Source organism: Phaethon aethereus (genome assembly GCF_964289735.1).
Source record: "Phaethon aethereus genome assembly, chromosome: 12".
NCBI lineage: Eukaryota > Metazoa > Chordata > Aves > Phaethontiformes > Phaethontidae > Phaethon > Phaethon aethereus.
In genome coordinates this window covers 16,071,513-16,089,575 of record NC_138588.1, presented here as the reverse complement: position 1 = coordinate 16,089,575, position 18,063 = coordinate 16,071,513, and the positions used below count along the sequence as shown (strand labels likewise).

General features: G+C 39.9%; 1 protein-coding gene across 1 annotated transcript in view; it reads right to left on the bottom strand.

Annotated features, from left to right (window-relative positions):
* Positions 1–16,397, bottom strand: part of MINDY2 (MINDY lysine 48 deubiquitinase 2) — a gene marked incomplete at both ends in the record, with an annotated part of 32,390 nt that extends 15,993 nt beyond the window's left edge. The window contains 5 exons of the mRNA XM_082005439.1: positions 316–418; positions 1,332–1,490; positions 5,772–5,836; positions 7,575–7,632; positions 15,723–16,397. Of these exons, the coding sequence (XP_081861565.1) occupies positions 316–418; positions 1,332–1,490; positions 5,772–5,836; positions 7,575–7,632; positions 15,723–16,397 (1,060 nt within the window). The remainder of the gene's footprint in view (positions 1–315; positions 419–1,331; positions 1,491–5,771; positions 5,837–7,574; positions 7,633–15,722) is intronic.
* Positions 16,398–18,063: the final 1,666 nt, after the last annotated feature.

Here is an 18,063-nt window from a genome sequence, read left to right as displayed (position 1 = left end):
GATAATATATATCCAAGTTGAAAACTGAATGGTGCCCATAATACTTAACTCATAAAAGGAAGTTCTCTCCAGCTTTTTTTAAAAGTATATTTAATAGATCAAGAGAATGAGGCTGATCCTTGGTTTGAAATTGCGTCAGAGAAGTTCAGAAGACAGGCACAGTGCTGTCTGCCTGCCCAGGGAAAGAACTTCAGCAGACAGAACACAGCTCTTCACACTTGTATCTCTACATACCAAGACCCACATACAAAATATGTAACTGACATTTTGATAGGGTAGATACTTCAATAAAGCACAGAAAAAAAAGTTACCCACCTTCACTAACCAGTTCACTGTTGTCCGACTGTTTACAAGAAATTATCTTCTCCACTAGCTGATTGTAACTGCAGTTACCAACTGCTTTTACTATGTCAGCAACCTGAAGCAGGAAGAAACAGCATACAGAACAGAGAACTTACCTTTGTGAAGAGCAGAACACAACTGTAAGCCTATGGCAATTACTCATTAAAAAATAATAAGAGCTTCAACAAAGAGTACATTATCCCCCTAAAAAAAAACCTAGGCCAAAAAGTGTTAGTCCAGATTGTTACACATTTTGCAGTCTCAGATCCCATTTTAACTCCTTAATTTAATGCTTTTCATCAAAAGCTGTTGCCAAAGCAGAAGGAGAATGGGATATCAGTTGGCTCAGCGGGGACACTGGGGAAGTCCAAGGGGATAAGAGAACAGCAACTTTCATCAACAAGGCATGAAAAGAAAAAAAAATTTGAGGCAGCTTATTCCAGCCAAACTCACCAGTTCACCCTCCAAGTAAACAGTACCATTTTACTGTTTATTGAACTAATAATTAAAAATAAACTACGTTTGTTAAATATGCAGTTCTCTCTAACCTCTAATAAGGTTTTAACATCCTCAGTTCTCAAAAGCAGTGACTAGTAAATCAGAATTAAAGGAGGAAAGTAACCTTGCACTCCTTCCAAGTGTTCTCTAATGAGCTTTCAAAAACAATGACTGGGACACCATATCTGGCAACTTCCTCTCTCCCTCAGAACAACAATTCTTATTTACATCATCAGGAATTTAGCATAGAAGGTTTTCAAAGTTAGCTTGACTATAGACCTAGCCTCTGCAAAGTTACCACACTAAAAAACATGTACAGTCTGTATTCAATCCTCTGAGGAGAGCCCAATTTTTCTGACTAGATTTTAAAAAAATCCATTACCATAATCATTATTATTGTCTCCAGTTAAAATTCTGAAACATCTCTCCTCCCCCCAATAAAATTCAGAATAACTTACATTCTGTTTGAATTACTGAAAAAAGTAAGTTACCTGAGGGTCCACTAACCATCCATGGTACAAGGGGATATCAAGAAGATCAAACACTATGCATTCAGGTGTGTATTCAAACACTCGTACACCTGTAAACTTCACATTGACATCCAGACCCGTCTGTAACTTATGTAGAATTGCCATTGCATCACTCATATTCTGACAGCAGAAAGGAAAAAAAAAAAAAAGATGACCAAATAGAGCTTTGTACACTTGGTGGTTACTCTTGTAACCTTTCATCATTTAGTATTCATCAGTTCAACATTTCAAACGAATTCACAAGAGGGAAAATGAGCTAAACAACTGTTTCCACGCGTATTCACATTATTTGTTCTCATTGTGCCAGAAGAGATCTGCAAAGTAAGAACTCGCCCTCCGATCAGCTCTAGCTGTTTCTTTTTCTACACTCGTCAGCTGCTTCTAGGCAGCTCCTATTTCTTCAAGCTCCATTTCCCACAGCCACAAGCCAGTCATCTGCTAGAAGAATTGGATTATAAGGGAATCTCTAAGGGACTCAAGGTTTCTTCTCCCCTTTTAAGTCCTGCCTTATGAGTCAGGCTTAAGTACTTGCCACCACATAATGTATGAACAAAACAAACATAGCTACAGTTCTACTTGACAATTCTAATTTGGGAGTTCAGTACTTAAAGTGATGAACAACAATGAAGAATCTAAATTTTTTTGTTTCATAAAAAAAAGTTTTGCTATCTTACTTTGGGCACACCTTTCGATGGCCTGTAGGTTCTACTGTGGAAACAAATCATGAAACTAGCACTTATTATAGTAGTGATCTGAATGGAATTCTAAGGGGAATTACCAAGTTATGAAGATCCAATCACACAAAGCAAAGATGAGCCAAAGAAAAAGTGCTTTGGGAGACAGGTCTCTTTAAACCTACAAAAGTAAGTTTCCTGACATGCAAGAAAAAATTTTCCACCAGGTGAGAATAGTCCACAAAGTATAATCAGAAAGCATTTTCAGTATTTGCAGAAGATTCAGGGAAACTGAGGCACTCTTTTGTTTAGTGGGGTTTTTTTTGGTATGTTTGTTTTAGGGGTTTGGGGGATGGTGGGGTTTTTTTCCTTAGTTTTGCAATATTCTGCTGTTTAAGAGGAATTCATGATTGTAACAATGGGGAAAAAAGCATGAAAAAAAACAGAAATACAGATTGGAGAGGAGATGGGAGACAGACTAAAACCACTGATTGTCAGGAGACAGTTGCCTCTGTGTTGTCTTCTTTTAATGGTAAGACAGTTAATGACAAAACCCACAATTAATGGAATCAATAAGACAAAAAACTGAGAATAAGGATGAACAACTATACAGGATGAGTAACAAGAAAACTATTAAAGAGACAAGTAGGAAAATAAGGCATAACTGGGGTACATACTGATGAGTTATTTTATCAAATTAAAAGCAACTTGCTGAAATATAGGAGAATAACAAATAACTGGATCTATCCAACAATAACATAACCAATACATTAACTCAAACATTCACTTCTGCAGCACATTAGTGCACACATTACTAGAGCAGAATACCAACACAAGCCTGTATGGTAGAACGTAAGGCAGACCTTACTGTTTTTAAGAAGTTAAGAAAGTAGCCTACGTATCTTGTAACTTAGTATGGTAAAGAATATACCAATTAAAACATAAAAAACATACAACACTGACTAAGTGAACATGCTAAGTAATGTAGCTACATCATTCAATACTTCATGACCCAATTCTAAATACAGTTTTGCATCTGTTGGAAAGATGAAAGTTACCTAGATCTTGACAGAAGTTTTAGACATCTCTCAGCACGTGATAGAATTCTAAAACAAAACTTCTATGTAAAAAGTGTGTAAGCAGACATATATACATAAAATTGCCTTGCCTACAGATCTTTGCACAACACTTTACACATGCAACAGCATGGTTTCATTAAGGTGCATAGCGAAAACTTCCATGTTCACCAACATCAGCATTTTAGTGGAAGGAATTAAGCTACTCTTCCTACTGGTATGCAAGTTCAAATGTACTTTTTTTCTTAATAAAGTGACAGTAGAACAATAAGCTTGTTCCTACTTTGAGTAATTTCAATTTAGATGCAAGTTCTGCAAACTCCTAAGGTAAGTTTATAAACAGATATACTTCCTTGTTACTAAGCAGATTTAAACCTGGAAAGCTCTCAGAAGAGTTGAAGCTTCCACAGGAAAGCTTATAAGCTACTTGGTAAAGCATAGCTATAAAACACCGTCATGATCATTATCTAGTAGCTGCACTTAAGAGTGGTTGCTATGAATGAGAGTTTTACCGCTGGTAGCCCTTTAACTGTACTGTTGTGTAAAATTTCTGTTACCAGGAAGGTAACAGCTCCCACTACTTTACTACATGTCGCTTCATCCTTTTGACAATTTTGCTATTTAGAATTTAGCAAGATTTGCAAGTGATTCTCAAAATCTGGCTCAAACTTTTTTTTTTATTTTAAGTTTTTATCATTATAATAGCAAACCAAAACACCCTACTTAAGAAGTGCATTTCATTAGTAGGTACCAGATATCAAGTATAAAAACATATCAAAGGTGTTTTGGAAGAAATAATGCTATACTCTTACTCTGCTAAATTCATAGGAAGAACACCTATAGCAATTCAGCACTAGCCATCCACAAATTCAGATCATACATCCACAGACATTAGTTGCATTTATTTTGTAATGTCTATTTTTTAAACAAAGCAGGAACACATCAAACTGTCCAGAAAATTGCAGAAGTTTCTCACTATAATGTGGACACTATAATTCTATTACAGGTATATCTGCACCTTCAAAGCAACAAGCTTCTAAAAAAATTAACGTAAATAAGCAAGGATATTAATATACAGAATTATTGAGCTTGGAAGGGACCTTGGGAACTCCAATCACACGCCACACACCTCCCCCCCCACCCTTCTCAAGCAGGGCCACCTAGAGCCAGTTGCCCAGGACCATGTCCAGACAGCTTTTGAATATCTCCAAGGATGGAGACTCCACAACCTCCCTGGGCAACCTGTTCTTAAGTTTGTGCATTATAACTTGTGCCCCTTTTTTTTTTTTTAAATCCAACTTTCATTCAAATTCTTATCATAATTGAGGGATTTAAGTAAGTCACAGCTGAAATTAATATCTTGTCATGATGTTAACATTATACTAAAATCAAGTATTACCAATCCAGCAGTCCAAAAAATTTACTTGAATTTCTTGCATAAGAAGAAAATACATTGTTTTAGGCAAAGAATATTAACTGTGTGACAAGAAAAACACAAAATTATGATTAACACCAAGACTTGGTTCCAATGCATCTGAAATGTAATAATTTTGCAAGACTCAGTTGCCTAATTTGTCGTCCCATGTGGTATCACTCATGCACCTACAAGTACATTTAGAACTTTCCTAGAATGGAAGTTTTCTTTAAAATTGTACAGTTAAATATTTAATGAAAAGGTTTGTGACATTTACGTAGTAAACCCATATATTTAAGCACAAGAAAGCCAGAGAGGTTGTACTTTAACCAGGTATAGCTTTCATCACCCTCCTGTAATTCGATTATAGCTATAATCTTCTACAGCACAGAACTGTGTGGGGAAAAAATATAGCTAATTTTGGTATTACAAAAATAATTCATATAATTTGATGACATATTTTGGATTATTACAAGAATCCAGATTCAATCTTTAGTCTAATTTCAACTATCCCAAGATACTCAATTTTGTTTTCAACACTGAATGAGAGCAAGAAAAGACAACTTAATAATTAACTAGCTTGAAATCTAACACTTATAATAAATTGAAATCACTTTTCCATGAGTAATCAAAAAAACCAGCTGCGACCACAGACAGAGCTTGAAAAATTTGCTCTAAGATAATATATATGACATCAATTTTTTCTTAAACTAATTGCATTATCTTTAACATAGAAAGACTTCTGTGATGACATTAAAATAGTGGTCAGAGCAAATATTGCCTTTCATAATATGGAATCAACCTCTTTTCGTCCATCATCACTTAAGAACAGAGATCTTTCTTGCTCAGTTTACATCCTCAGAGAAAGTCTAGCAGGCACCACAGAACAGAGTACATTGAAGGATGCACAGCAGAAGACTTCAAAGAGCAACCACCCTGTTACATACGTCCATCTATACTTCCATGCTATAATTCCTCAATAAAACCAAAATTCTTTCCTTGTGTGAAATTCTTTTCAATGCAGGCAAAAAAAAATAATAGATACTGAGTTTTTCTTCACTAATAGGAAGTATTTGTAAATAATGCTCTACATCAAGCCTAGGTAAAAAGGAAAAAATAACTACAAGCAACGTTTCGTAGAACTTCTGGTTTTTAACAAGAAGATAAACATTTAAGTGAGAAGAAAGTTTTAGTTCCTTCAGACATAAGCAATTGTATTTTAGGAGCAGCTCCTTACCTGCTCATAATTTAGACGCTGAATTTCAGATATCTCTTTAGGTTTTGCATCAAGAATATAGTCTCCTAAAAAGGCAAAAATAAAATTAATTTTATTCCACACTCAAAGCTTCAAAACTTCTATGAACACTTCTGACTGAAGCTGACTGAACATAAATACCACCACTGAATTTTTCTATCAAATTAATGAGATCACGTTGTTTTATAACCTGAATTACAGAGTAAAATGTGAATATAAAAAAAGCATAGTAAGATCATATTAAGAAACAAAATTCAAGTGGCTAATGTTGTTACTAAAGCAGTATTTTATAATCTCTTGGAGCATCATATCAATCTCTTAATTATTCAGAAATCTACCTCCCTCTGTTCCTCAACTTGAAAATATGAAAAGGTCAAACCATTCACAGTAAGACATGTAACTGCATAACACAATTTAAGAATGCAACCACTTATCCTGACTGATACTATGAATATTTTGGCATATGTTTCCACACACCAATAATTCTGAAAGGCTTGTATGCCATCTGTGTCTACAACACAAAGGTAATTAATTAGTTAATCAGCACACTGGCACTGAAGATTTATAATGTTTTTAGTGACTAGTATCCATAAACTCTCAAAATTTTCACATTTTATTTCAATGCTTTCTGCATTTATTCCCTTGCTCCATTCCTAACAAATTTTTCTACTAAAAATAATCATTATCTATCATATCTAAAATATCATTACAGGTTTCCCAATTTATGATAACAATCTTAAGATTGTTCAAAGTGGTTGAAGAGCTTTTCTTTTTTTATTTTTTTTTGGCTATAGAGGAACCATTTGGCAACTGCTAATCCTGTTGACTGAATAGCAACCCAAATAATTTGAGAAGGTAATTTTGTTGTTCAATTTAGTAAGATATTTCCAGAAGTTAATATATATCTTCTAGAAAGAATACACACATTTAGCCAACTATGATTATGTAGTGACTTCAGACAGTATTATTCTATCAGTACAATTGGAAGAAACATTTAGACACAGACAGGAAGATTCCTTAAGACTTTTTTTTTTTTTTAAGTTATCCAATTAACTTTTTTCTTTCCCTGAAAGATTCAGCAATATGCTTTTGAAAAGAACAAGCTACATTCTTTACAAGCAAAAAGAAAGAAAATATAGTAAGTTTTTTTCTCCTGCTTAAGAAAAAAAATCAAACCTAGCCTATTAAGCTCAAGCGTTTTCAATTTGTTATGCTACAGAGTGAAAGAACTGTGATACCTATATCTTAAGTACTACGGCAACTGCACTTTTAACACCTGGATCATTCTGGGCTACTGAAGTTATAGACTTGTCAGATGAAAACAGCTGCAGTTTTGCTGAACACTGAACCTGATAATGGAGTAGTGTCTGCAAATGAGACCCCAATCACTGTGATGACTAAATTAATTTTTCCTTTTTTTTTAATTGTGTCATACTACCAAGGATTAGAGTTATTGCAGACAATTAAAGGCACAGTTAACTTACTACATTGTCAACTATAACAAAACAACATTGTGAGAGACATTGATAAGTTTAAAATCTACCAATGTCTTGCTCTACTAAGCCATATCAACTGCATCACTAGACTAACTGCTTAGGAGAGCGGTACAGAAAACTTTTAAAAGCAGTTAAGGAAAAGCATGAGTAACTGAATACCATAAGTAGTTTTCATGAAGCATGCGGCCAAGTAAAGCTGAATAAAATAGTAAGTTAAACAGTCCTCCTATATTACTAGTCACTAATAAGTATAATATATAATTGAAAACCATTTATCATAATTACTAACCTAAGTATTCCATCAGCTGTTCAGCTGTTATGATTTCCATCATTGGTGGCAGCTTAATCTGTGAAAGTAAAAGTATATTCTCTTCAAAATGTCAAAACAATACAATTTAGAAAGTATCAATAAGGTATTTCTAGACAGAAGTCTTCTGATCACATTTGCTTCATCAATTTATAAGAGCATTAGCGTACTGTGACCAAGAACCAGGACCTCTACTAAATAACAAGAGATGTAAAAAAAAAAAAAAGGCATTTTGGTTTTTGGAGAAGCCACATGCACACAGTGCTTTCTCTCACTTGCAGACTTCTTCCAACTCCCACCAAAACTTTTCACCAACATCCCACTTCACAGGAGTTCACACTGCTCGCTGCACTCGCTCACCTGCAGGCATCCAGGATGAACAGACTGGGAACTGTAGCCACACTTAGTTAAGAAAACTTCACCTTACTCTGAAAAGGCTTTGGCTCCCTGCCTTCATTATGACTCCTAACTGAGTCTTAACTCAAGAAGTTCCTGCATCCAGACAAGAGGCTGTAGAGAATCTGGTGGCAGCAGCTGCAGGGACAGGGAAGCCAAGAGTCACGCAGATACGAGGAAATGACCTCGCAGCCTCTCATCCCGCCCTCACGTTTCAAGGGTTTGGTTTAACAACTCCAGTACAGAGGAAAGCAGACACACAAAACTTGGTGGTCAAGCTTCTGTTCCCCTCTCCCCTGACCTATTCCTGTCATTGTCACCTGCCAAAACCAACCACCTTGGCAGCAGCCAGAGCCAAAACCTTCTTAGATATTCAACCTCCTCCATCCAGCATCCTAGGTAAACGTTTTGGTTGCGCACTGCCATTTACATATCTCCCTACAGTAATAACCAAAGCACAAACACATCCAAAGGCATGCTTCTGGCAATCTGAAGGAATTCCATAGGACTATATTGTCTTTAACCATAGTGTGCTCAATTTTTCTCTGCATAAACATGAATTTTATTTTTCCAGGGTTTTGGGTTTTTTTTTGGTGGGTTTTGGGGGTTTTTTTGGCTGGTTTTTAAGCTTTCTCTTCCATTTTTAATTTTCTCATCCTACCTCTCCAACATCTTACCACTGAAAGTCTAAAAAGTCTGGTATTTATTTTATTAGGAATTTTTAAATCAATTTCCTCAATACGGATCACCATTCTCCTTGACACTGATAGAAAGACATGATGTAAGATTGTTAACTCATGCTTAAGATTTAATAGGCTCCAACTACTTTGCTGGTTGTGGAGAGGAAGAAGTAGAAAGCCATGAGATGGAAGAAAAAAAAAAAATATATATATAAAAAAAGGTTTTGATGCAGCATCCCAAACTCAAAAACACACTATAGACACAAATGTTCAAATTGTGATGTAGAGGGTTTACTTCCCAATCTGAAAATTAAGCTATTTTAATAACTTTCCAGAGAAGATTAGGTGTGATTGGGACTAAAGCTATCTCACCGCCAATTTTAATCATATTTGACAAAAGGCAAATGTGTTAAATATATGGATTTACAAATAGTTTCATTAAACTTGGAGAAAGAAAGAGCCCCAAGTTAATATGGCCTTGTTATTTACATACTGGCTAAGAAATATGTCCATACTTAGGTCAGAAGTGGCCACACATTGATCAGCCTGTAGATGGGTAGACATAGAAAGAAGCTAACAGTCCTGAGATCTGGGCAAGGAAGGGAATAAAAGTATAAATTATTAGTGAAGCAGGAAATTAGTGAAGCATAAATTCATAAGAAAGAAGGCTTAATTAGTTCTGCTTATTTAAAAAACCCTTAAAATTGTATGAATTAAACAAGAAGAAAAATCAGTCATGCATGCATAGGCACATGAATTTTTGAAAACATCTTTTAAATGAGTGAAAACTTATTGTAACTTACAAAATTTCTTATCCTCTTCCCAAAATTTATCTAAGTTTCACTAATACTAAGTAGGCTAAAGGTTTTGATAATCTTTGATCCTCTTCATAACATTCATACTGAGTATCCAAGTAAATATATTATATCATCCCATGTAAATAACAGGACTACAGGTTCAAAAAGCTGATTCCTAAACTTCCAGTTCTTACACTAGCCATGCCTGAAGTGGTTCTGGGACTACAAACAGTACAGATGTGCCAGTATAATATGAATGAAAATTAGCGTTGCTCCTTCAACTATTAGCAGGACTACTGTGATGATTCTTTCAGGACTGAAGCTAGCTCTTTTCATTCTTTATTTAAAACCATTCGTATCAGCTCAGCCAGCATTGCTTGGGGGTTTCTGCTCTGCATCCCTTTCGGGAATCTAAAGTATGCCTACACTACAAACGGCAGCTGTAAAGCACAATCTACATACTCATGGCATAAATGTATTAATGTTGCAGACTTTATGGATTGAAGGAGGTGTTATTTGTACCATTGGTTAATAATCTGAATTCTCCCTCACAACCATAATGCTAAGCAGTATTTTTTCCCCTGCCGTGGAACCAAAGCAGTTTTACTTGTATCTGCAGAATCTCTTACAGTAGGATATTTTAAAAAAAGATAAATCTCAAGATTAACTGCTTAGTTAAATGCTGAACAAAGTTAATGGATTACTTCATGGCATAATTTTAGGGCTGGCATGTTTTGTAGAACCTTAATGACATCTTTAAGGTGGGCTAATGGGGTTCCAACATAGTCATAAGTACCTCTGAACAAAGCTGACTTAGGGATATAGAGAGAACATGACATTTCCTGACTGTTTAGAGCCTCAGTGACAGCGCTTAAGCTACAGGAAACGTACAAAAAGGAAACAGGAAAGAAAAACACCTTAAAACTTAAGGGAGAGAAAGAAAAATCACACAGAACCACAGTCATTCTCTGCAAAAATCAACAGAAGAAAACAGTGTAAGCAACAGTGGTGAATGCTGTTGCTGTCCATAACAATCTACTATTTTGAGGGACAAGTTTTCTCAATAGATTTCAGGGCTTAGTTGCTAGATTTTACATTAATTTTATGTTTTAGGAAAAACATGTTTTCTAAAGTCCCACCCATTTCCTGTACCCCTCTACTGCATTTTCCTGGTCTTCCACCTTGATCTCGCTTCCTAACTCTAGCTACATTTCATTTCCCACACTCAGAAGTGGGAAACTAAATCTTTCTCACCCAACTACAATGTGAATTACAGTCAAGCCCCCTTTGTAATTAGAAGACAAGATTGGTAAACAAATTTTCATATTGAACTGTTTGTCTAGTACAACTTACACAGTTTGTATGCATTAGACTACAAACTGGAAAACTACGTAACACTAATTTTAAATATTTTCCACTGTATTCTCCCAGTCTTCAGAAGAGCTTAAAAAAAATTAAGTGATATAGTCCTGCACAGAAGCTAACACTTCCAAAAATACTATGCATACAGAAAGGGACCTTGCAAATTTCTAACGGCTTATTATTTATAGTCTCAGAACACATTTATCTAAAATATGCAACTCCCCTGAATTCAGCGTTACAGAAAAGGTAAGGGTAGCTTCAAGCTGCCTTGACAAAAAACAATTAATACTCCCTGCAAATACACACCTCTTGCCTTGCGGGAACAGCTTCGTAAACTTATCAGCCTGATAGTACGTGCTGCCACCTGATAACCTTAACATCTACCCCCTCAAACAGGTTTTCTTCAGTCCCCCAGAGCAGGCTTCCTGTCCTGGAAAATGCACAGCTACAGCCCTACTGATCTGTAAGCTCAACTCATCCCACAGATGCAGGGAGGAAGGCTGCCAAGGCCTCTGCTGAGCGTTCATCAGAAGCTCACCAGCAACTCACCTTCGGAGGCTGAGCAAACTCATCTGAGCAATCTGTGCAAATTCTGGCCATAAGGAGGTTTAGCTCAGTAACAAGAAAAAGGAGGTCACATGAAAAGGGCCAGTGCCAGACCTCAGACGGGGCACTACCACTGCAGACTCTTGACAAATCAAACGGGTATCACTGGGAGTATACCGTACTCGGCTCTTCTGAAAAAACGGCCATCTTTATGAGATCCTAAACCGAAAAAGTTCTACCTAGAAATTTTTTACTCTACTTCTTCACTGCACCTCAGTTTGGATATATTTAGGCATAAACGGTTATATAATCATACAGTTCTAGAAGTTACCAAAATTTTAGAAGGCATGTAGGGAACACAGCACTCAAAACCTTCCATTCATTGAGAGGACTGCGATAGAAAAAAAATTTAAAGACACTGTCAAATATGCTACTGGGATTACTCTCCTACATAAAAAGCTGTAAGGATGAGATATTCCATATGCACTCACTTTTCTAGACAATATTAATATTATTTATATTGGTATTATGTTATTTTTTTCCTTAGGCTTATTTTATATGCCAAAACAATTTGTTTCTCTGTTCTCTGGACATTTCAGATATGTAATTTCTGTGCAATGCGTTAAGGTTCACAGAGTTCTTCAGCTACATGACATCACATCCTACCTAAGAAACGCAGAGCAGAATTACATGACACATTAAGCTTTCAGCATCTGATGATCACCACAGAGTATGTCCCGAGAAGGGCTACCCACACACAAAATTACAGTTTAACGCAATGCCAGAAGTTATCAGAAAGTGGTGCATAAACTATACCTAACAAAGGTCACAAAAAGTACCTAGAAAGGCAAGCTTTGCATTGCTGAGCTTAACTACATGGGGAGCCACAGGTCGGAGGAATACTCCTGCTTTCATTTCCATCACAGAAGACTAAATTGCTACTACACTGTTTTGCACAAGAGTTACTTTTTCAAGTTGGTATCATACTGCTTTTGTTTTCTTTTTACTTATAAGAGCATTTCTGTAACACTTCTGTAATTACAACTCCTCAGCTCTATCTCCTAAAGGCTAGACTGCAAGTTAAGCTTATACAGGCACTCTGCAAAAACACCTCAAAAGAAAAGTGATGATTTCATAATTGTAACTTAATTTAAGAGTATGGCTTCTACAATCTGCCACCTCAAAGTTGTATGTCCAAACTCCTCTGAAAGCACTGGATAAGAGAGGTAGCAGTTTTACTGCAAGTTCAGTTCCAAAACCTGGTACTATCAAAAAGGAATTTGAGCAGTTCCAATGGGTGCTGCTATTCCAGAATTTCCAAAAACCCAAGCACTGCCAAACCAGTATCTCACAGATGAGAACATACAGATGCAGCACTCTAAAAGAATCAATTATTAAGTAGTCTTTATACCCGTATCCCTAAATAAAGATCGTAACTCTAATGTCAAAAATGCCTCCAGAAAGCATAATAAAAACTGAATAATGAATAGAAACAGAGAAGAATCTTGCCCCGTTAATGAACAAGATTTTCATAACTAGGAAGAAGTATTTTGAGCATAGGGCACACTTACCTAAGGTACAGTACATCTTAAATCTTCCTGTTATTGCAATCCTTTAAGCAAAGCAACAAACTACCTATAGCCTCTCTATACTCAGTGAGGGCTATCTCAAAACACGTGTTTGGAACAAGTGCGACTGGGACACACAAACAGAAGGTCACAAAACTGTTAGTATATTTAAAACAATACTCTAGTGTGGGGTAAGAAGCTTGCATTTTGAGGAGCTGAAATATCTGAAAAGGTGAGTTCTCCTTAACACATTCAAGTGTTAATCTGAGTTTTTAGGCATAAATGTTGCTGTGATTATAACCTACATACATCCTGAAGGCTTCACACTTATTACCAAGCAGTAAATAAAGATTTTAATTCTAAACCAATTGATTATGTGCCACTTGTCACAAAAAATTATGTAAATTCAATTTTCACTGCTGCACAAGCACAGCTGATACATAATATTGGATCTCAAGGTTATCACTCCCATTCAGGAATAACGGAAGCATGTAAGTTGCCATGCAAAGGGAAGTACTCATGAAAACCTGACAACTGGTATTGCAACTATTGTTTCTCAACTTTGAGCACTTCATGTATTATATGAAGTTATTTGAAAACACATCTACCTACAGCATGACCAAAACTCTCAACCTCATCAGGATGGAGTTCTGGAAAGGAAAGTTGGTGGCTGATACAGGGAAGAGGGCCCAAAGCTTAACTGTTTACCGTCTTATTTTCTGTTGTAATTTTATTTCCCCTCCTTACTTCCTTCTTACTCCATTTTTTTCCCCTGCCACATAGCTGCTTTTTACCTAACACATACTATGGTATTCTCACCCTGCTTTTGCCTGTTTTCATCTCTCTCTCTTGTTTCCTTGTTCCCGAATTATATTTACCTGACCCAATCTAGTGTCCATCTTGGTTCAGAAGTGAGAAGAATGTGGCTGTCCACTCTCAGCGTTGGTGTGTAGCTAGCTACTGTCAGTGATGTACAGATGAGCTGCCAACAAGCTTGCCACTCTGAACAATGCCAACATGGTTCTTGACTATAAACTAGGGAAAAGAAAGGCTAATTTGGAGAAGCACTAATTTGGAAAATCAACTATAAGCAGGGACAATATACAACCTACTAACAGGAAAACTCTCAAGCATATAAATAAGTCATGTGATGGAAGTTTCACCAATTCAGCTGCCTGTCTGCAACTCATGTAAATTCTGCTGAGTTTCTACATAAACAGATTTATAGAAAACCCTTCCTAGCAATAAGAAATGGTTGGGCACTCCAAAGAGGCATTTTGATTTTCACCTGCTTATAAAATTGGATATCACCTTAATTCTCACTAATGTAATATTTGATCAAAGCTGAATGTCAGTTAAAATTATGGATGGAAGACATCAGAAGTAATCAATCATATATTCAAGGAGGCAAAGGAAAAATGCTAAGGAACAAAACCTCCAAAAACTAGCAGTTAGTAGAAGTACTGTACCATTATTCAATCAAAGCTTAAAAATGAAAACCCTGTAACCAGACACTTCTTTTAAAATGACGCTGCATGGAATGATAAGCAACTTAAGTTCTCCAAGGCCCTCCATTCACCCCTAGATGGGCAGGGAACATAGAAAACAAGCTTTAAATACTGAAGTCCAAGACAACCTTCACAGTCTCTTGAAGATGGAAGAACCAAAACAAGGTAGTAACTTAAAGTCACACACAACTTCCCTGTACTGCTTTCACTGATGGCTAAATATCTACAGCAATGTAGCCATAGCTTTCCTCCTGATGTATGAGCTGTTCTGCTCAGGAACATGTACAGAAACTGTAACTCAAAAAATCATTAATCTTTTGGAAAGTTACCTTCCAATAAAAAACTTCTTCCCTTTGATGCTACAACATAAAAACTATTCTCATAAAGCTTTCCTATTCTACAACTCCATTCTATCAGCTCACCAGTCTCGTGGGGTTGAACTGCCAGCATTTATTGAGAAGTACCCCCTCCTCCTTGTTTTGCAGTGCACAAGACCTCATAGCTCTTCTCCACCAGACAGTCCTTTCCCCTATAGATGTTTCTAATTGTATTATGTTTTACATTTTAATTGCTTCAAAGTTAAAAAGAATTATTTTAACACTACAGGAAGTCTGTATCCGCGACAGCTATTAGAACACAAGAACTTCCAGGTCTCAAAGCTGTGTTTGATCACAATCTGATTTACTAGTTTATGTAAATACAACCTATGCTGTGCAACTGTATGAATGTACCCTTATTATTCAGGCAGTTACTTGTACAAATCTGTATTTTTTACAGCTCTAGGTACACTTCATTATACAATACTAACCTAATTTCCCAATGTTTTCAGTGCTATAAATAGTAATGTTTACTTACTAGAAACCTGAGCACATCTGCAAACCATATATTGTTCAGTCTAGTAAAGCACCGCCTAGATTTTGATTTTTATTTTAAGGCGACAACAAAGTAAGTCCATATACGACAGCAGCATATAAGTAGTACACCGGCAACAGACTACAAGCCATCATTTACTTGCCAAGTTCTCTCTGCGAGATATGCGTCTAACAGTAGAAATAAGTCTGCGTCCTAATCAGCACAAACTTACACGGGTGCATTAACGCGGCTTTGGCGTAGGTGCACCGAACGCTCCTGGCACCCACGCGGAATGCTTCGCTGGCGCCGGCGGTGCCGGCGTTTCCAGGTCAAGGCGCTGCCCGGGCGGCACCGCCCGCCCGCCCGGCGCACACCCGCCATGGCGGCGGCCGGCGCCCCGGCGCGCCCGCACACACGGTACCTTCCAAGCCAGGAGCAGCACGTTCATGATGGCCAGCAACGGGCAGGGTCCGTTCTCGTTCTGGGTGATGACAGGCGTGTTCTCCTCCTTCCAGCGGACCCACTTGATGTGATAGACCGACTGGCCCGGAAAACGCTCCTTGGAGGCGGAGAGGAGCTGCGAGCCCGCCGCGGGCCTATCCCCTTCAGGCTCCGGGGCCGGGCCCCCCGAGGCGGCTCCCGCCACCACCGCCTCCTCGGCGTCGCTGTTGAGCTCGGAGCTGCTCGGGCAGCAGGAGTGCAGGTTGGAGAAGGACTCCAGCGAGTCCAGGCTCCGGGACTCGTCCCCCGGCGGGCTGAGAGCCCCGCTGCTCCCGGAGCCGGCGCCCGCGGGACTGCTCTCCGAGGTAGGCGCCGCTCCGGGGCTTTCCGGCACTGCCAGCCCCACGTCGTCCGCCGCTGGCGGGCTGCCCTCCGCGGCCCGCGAGGGAGACGCCGTCCGAGGAGCCGTGGCGGGAGCGGGGGCCGGCTGAGGGGAAGGGCTGCGCCGCCCGCCACCCTCCTCAGGCGCCGCGGGCCCGTCCCTGCAGCCGCCCTCGCCTGCCGCCGCCTCTTCCAGGAGGAGCTGGCTGGCAGCGCCCCCGCCGCCCCTCTTCAGCGAGCCCGGAGGCGGCGGGGGCTGCGCCAGGCTCTCCATGCCCGGCCCGCCGGCCGCCCTGCTTCTTCGCTCTCTATTGGCACCGCAGCGGCTGATCCTTCGCCAACAGCGCCCAAGACGCCATAACAGCAGCGACGGCTCCGCCCCGCCAGGGACGTGTGGGCGGGAGGGGGAAGCAGCCGCGGGTCACAGCGGCGCCCGGGGCGGGTGGGGCGCCCCGAGGGCGGGGCCGGCGGGGCGGGGGAACCCGGCAGCGGGGCGGGAGCCCGGAGACGGCAGCGGGGGCGCCGGCAGTTGGGGAAAGGGAGGGGGGCGGGGAAAGTGGAGGGGGAGTGCGCGCGTCCCCGGGCCGCGTGAGGGGCGCGGGGAACGCGCGCACCCCGGCGCGAGCCCGGAAGTAGGCGGCACGAGGCGCAGCCGCCGCGAGGCAGGGCAGGGCGGTGCCCCGGGCCCGCCGGCCGCCTCAGGAAGCCCCTCCGAAGTGGGGCAGGGACTGGGGGTGCCCCCTCCCCCCTCTCAGACAAGACAGCCCCGCACCCGCCCCGGTGCCTGAGGTTGCCGTGAAGGGGTGGCAGAACGCAGGCCCGTGAGCTGCCCAGCCCCGCCTGTTTTACAGGAAGCCGGCGGGGCCGGGGCCGCGCCTGCGCGGGAAGGGCGGCGGGCAGAGCCCCGCCCCCGCAGCGGCCCGCCCGCCGGCAGGCGCTGAGGCGAAGTGCGGCGGGAGGAGCGGCGCCGCGTGTTACGAGGAGTTCCCCTTCTCGAGCGAGCGAGTTCAGCTTTTCTAAAGGTTCCCGGTGGTTTTTATTGCGGTTTGTTAGATATTTGTATTATAAAAATACGATTGTGGTGAGTGTAATAGGTAATGTAAGAACTAATGCAGTTGCATTACTCGGATTTCACCCTAATGAACCTATTTTCTTCTCCCCCTAAGGAAACCTTCAGCTTTTAATCAAAAATTTTAAATACAGTTTTGGGAAGATAAGAATTTATCTGCTTTTTCTGTTCTCAGAATTTCTTGTCTGAGCTCTGCATAAGCAGTTGCATAAACTTAGCATCCTTATCTGAAGTATATTCATTGTAATTGTTCTTTCTACATACGTGTTCACGTAACTTTTCTCAACTGTAACAGTGCTGGTGGGGGAAGATGATTTTGTGCTGAAAGGGCAACAGGAATGGAAAAGCAGAAATAGAAGGGGAGTGACAGTAAACTGAGAAACTTATCACAAGCCATAATATAAAAAATAAAACTTTGAGGTAGCATAGTTGAATGTAAAAATTAGCATATTGAGAGACAAAAAATGAAACGTTTTGTCTGAATGGCTCACATTTTTGTCTTCATTGGAGGATTTTCCTTTGCACTTGAATCCTGAAGGTTGTTCAAGGCAGTCTCAAAATGAAGAAATCCCTGTTCAGTGGAGGCAACCGCAATGCTTCACAACGCGTGGAGTATCAAGAGAAATAGGTGTCCTAAAATAAAACTCGAAAAGTAAGTAAGTAAAGTAGCTTCTGCAAGGAAAAATGCATACCTGATAAACGGATAAAGGAAAACAGCTGATGTAATGCATGGTAAACAGCCTAAGGCTATTTGCACAAAGGTTCAAACGAACCGGAGGGAAGCCTGCTCAGCAGGTACCGGTAGAGTTTACACACTAGGCTCGTTCTTTCTCTCTGAGGACGTAGCTCCTCCTCACCCGCGCAAATATCG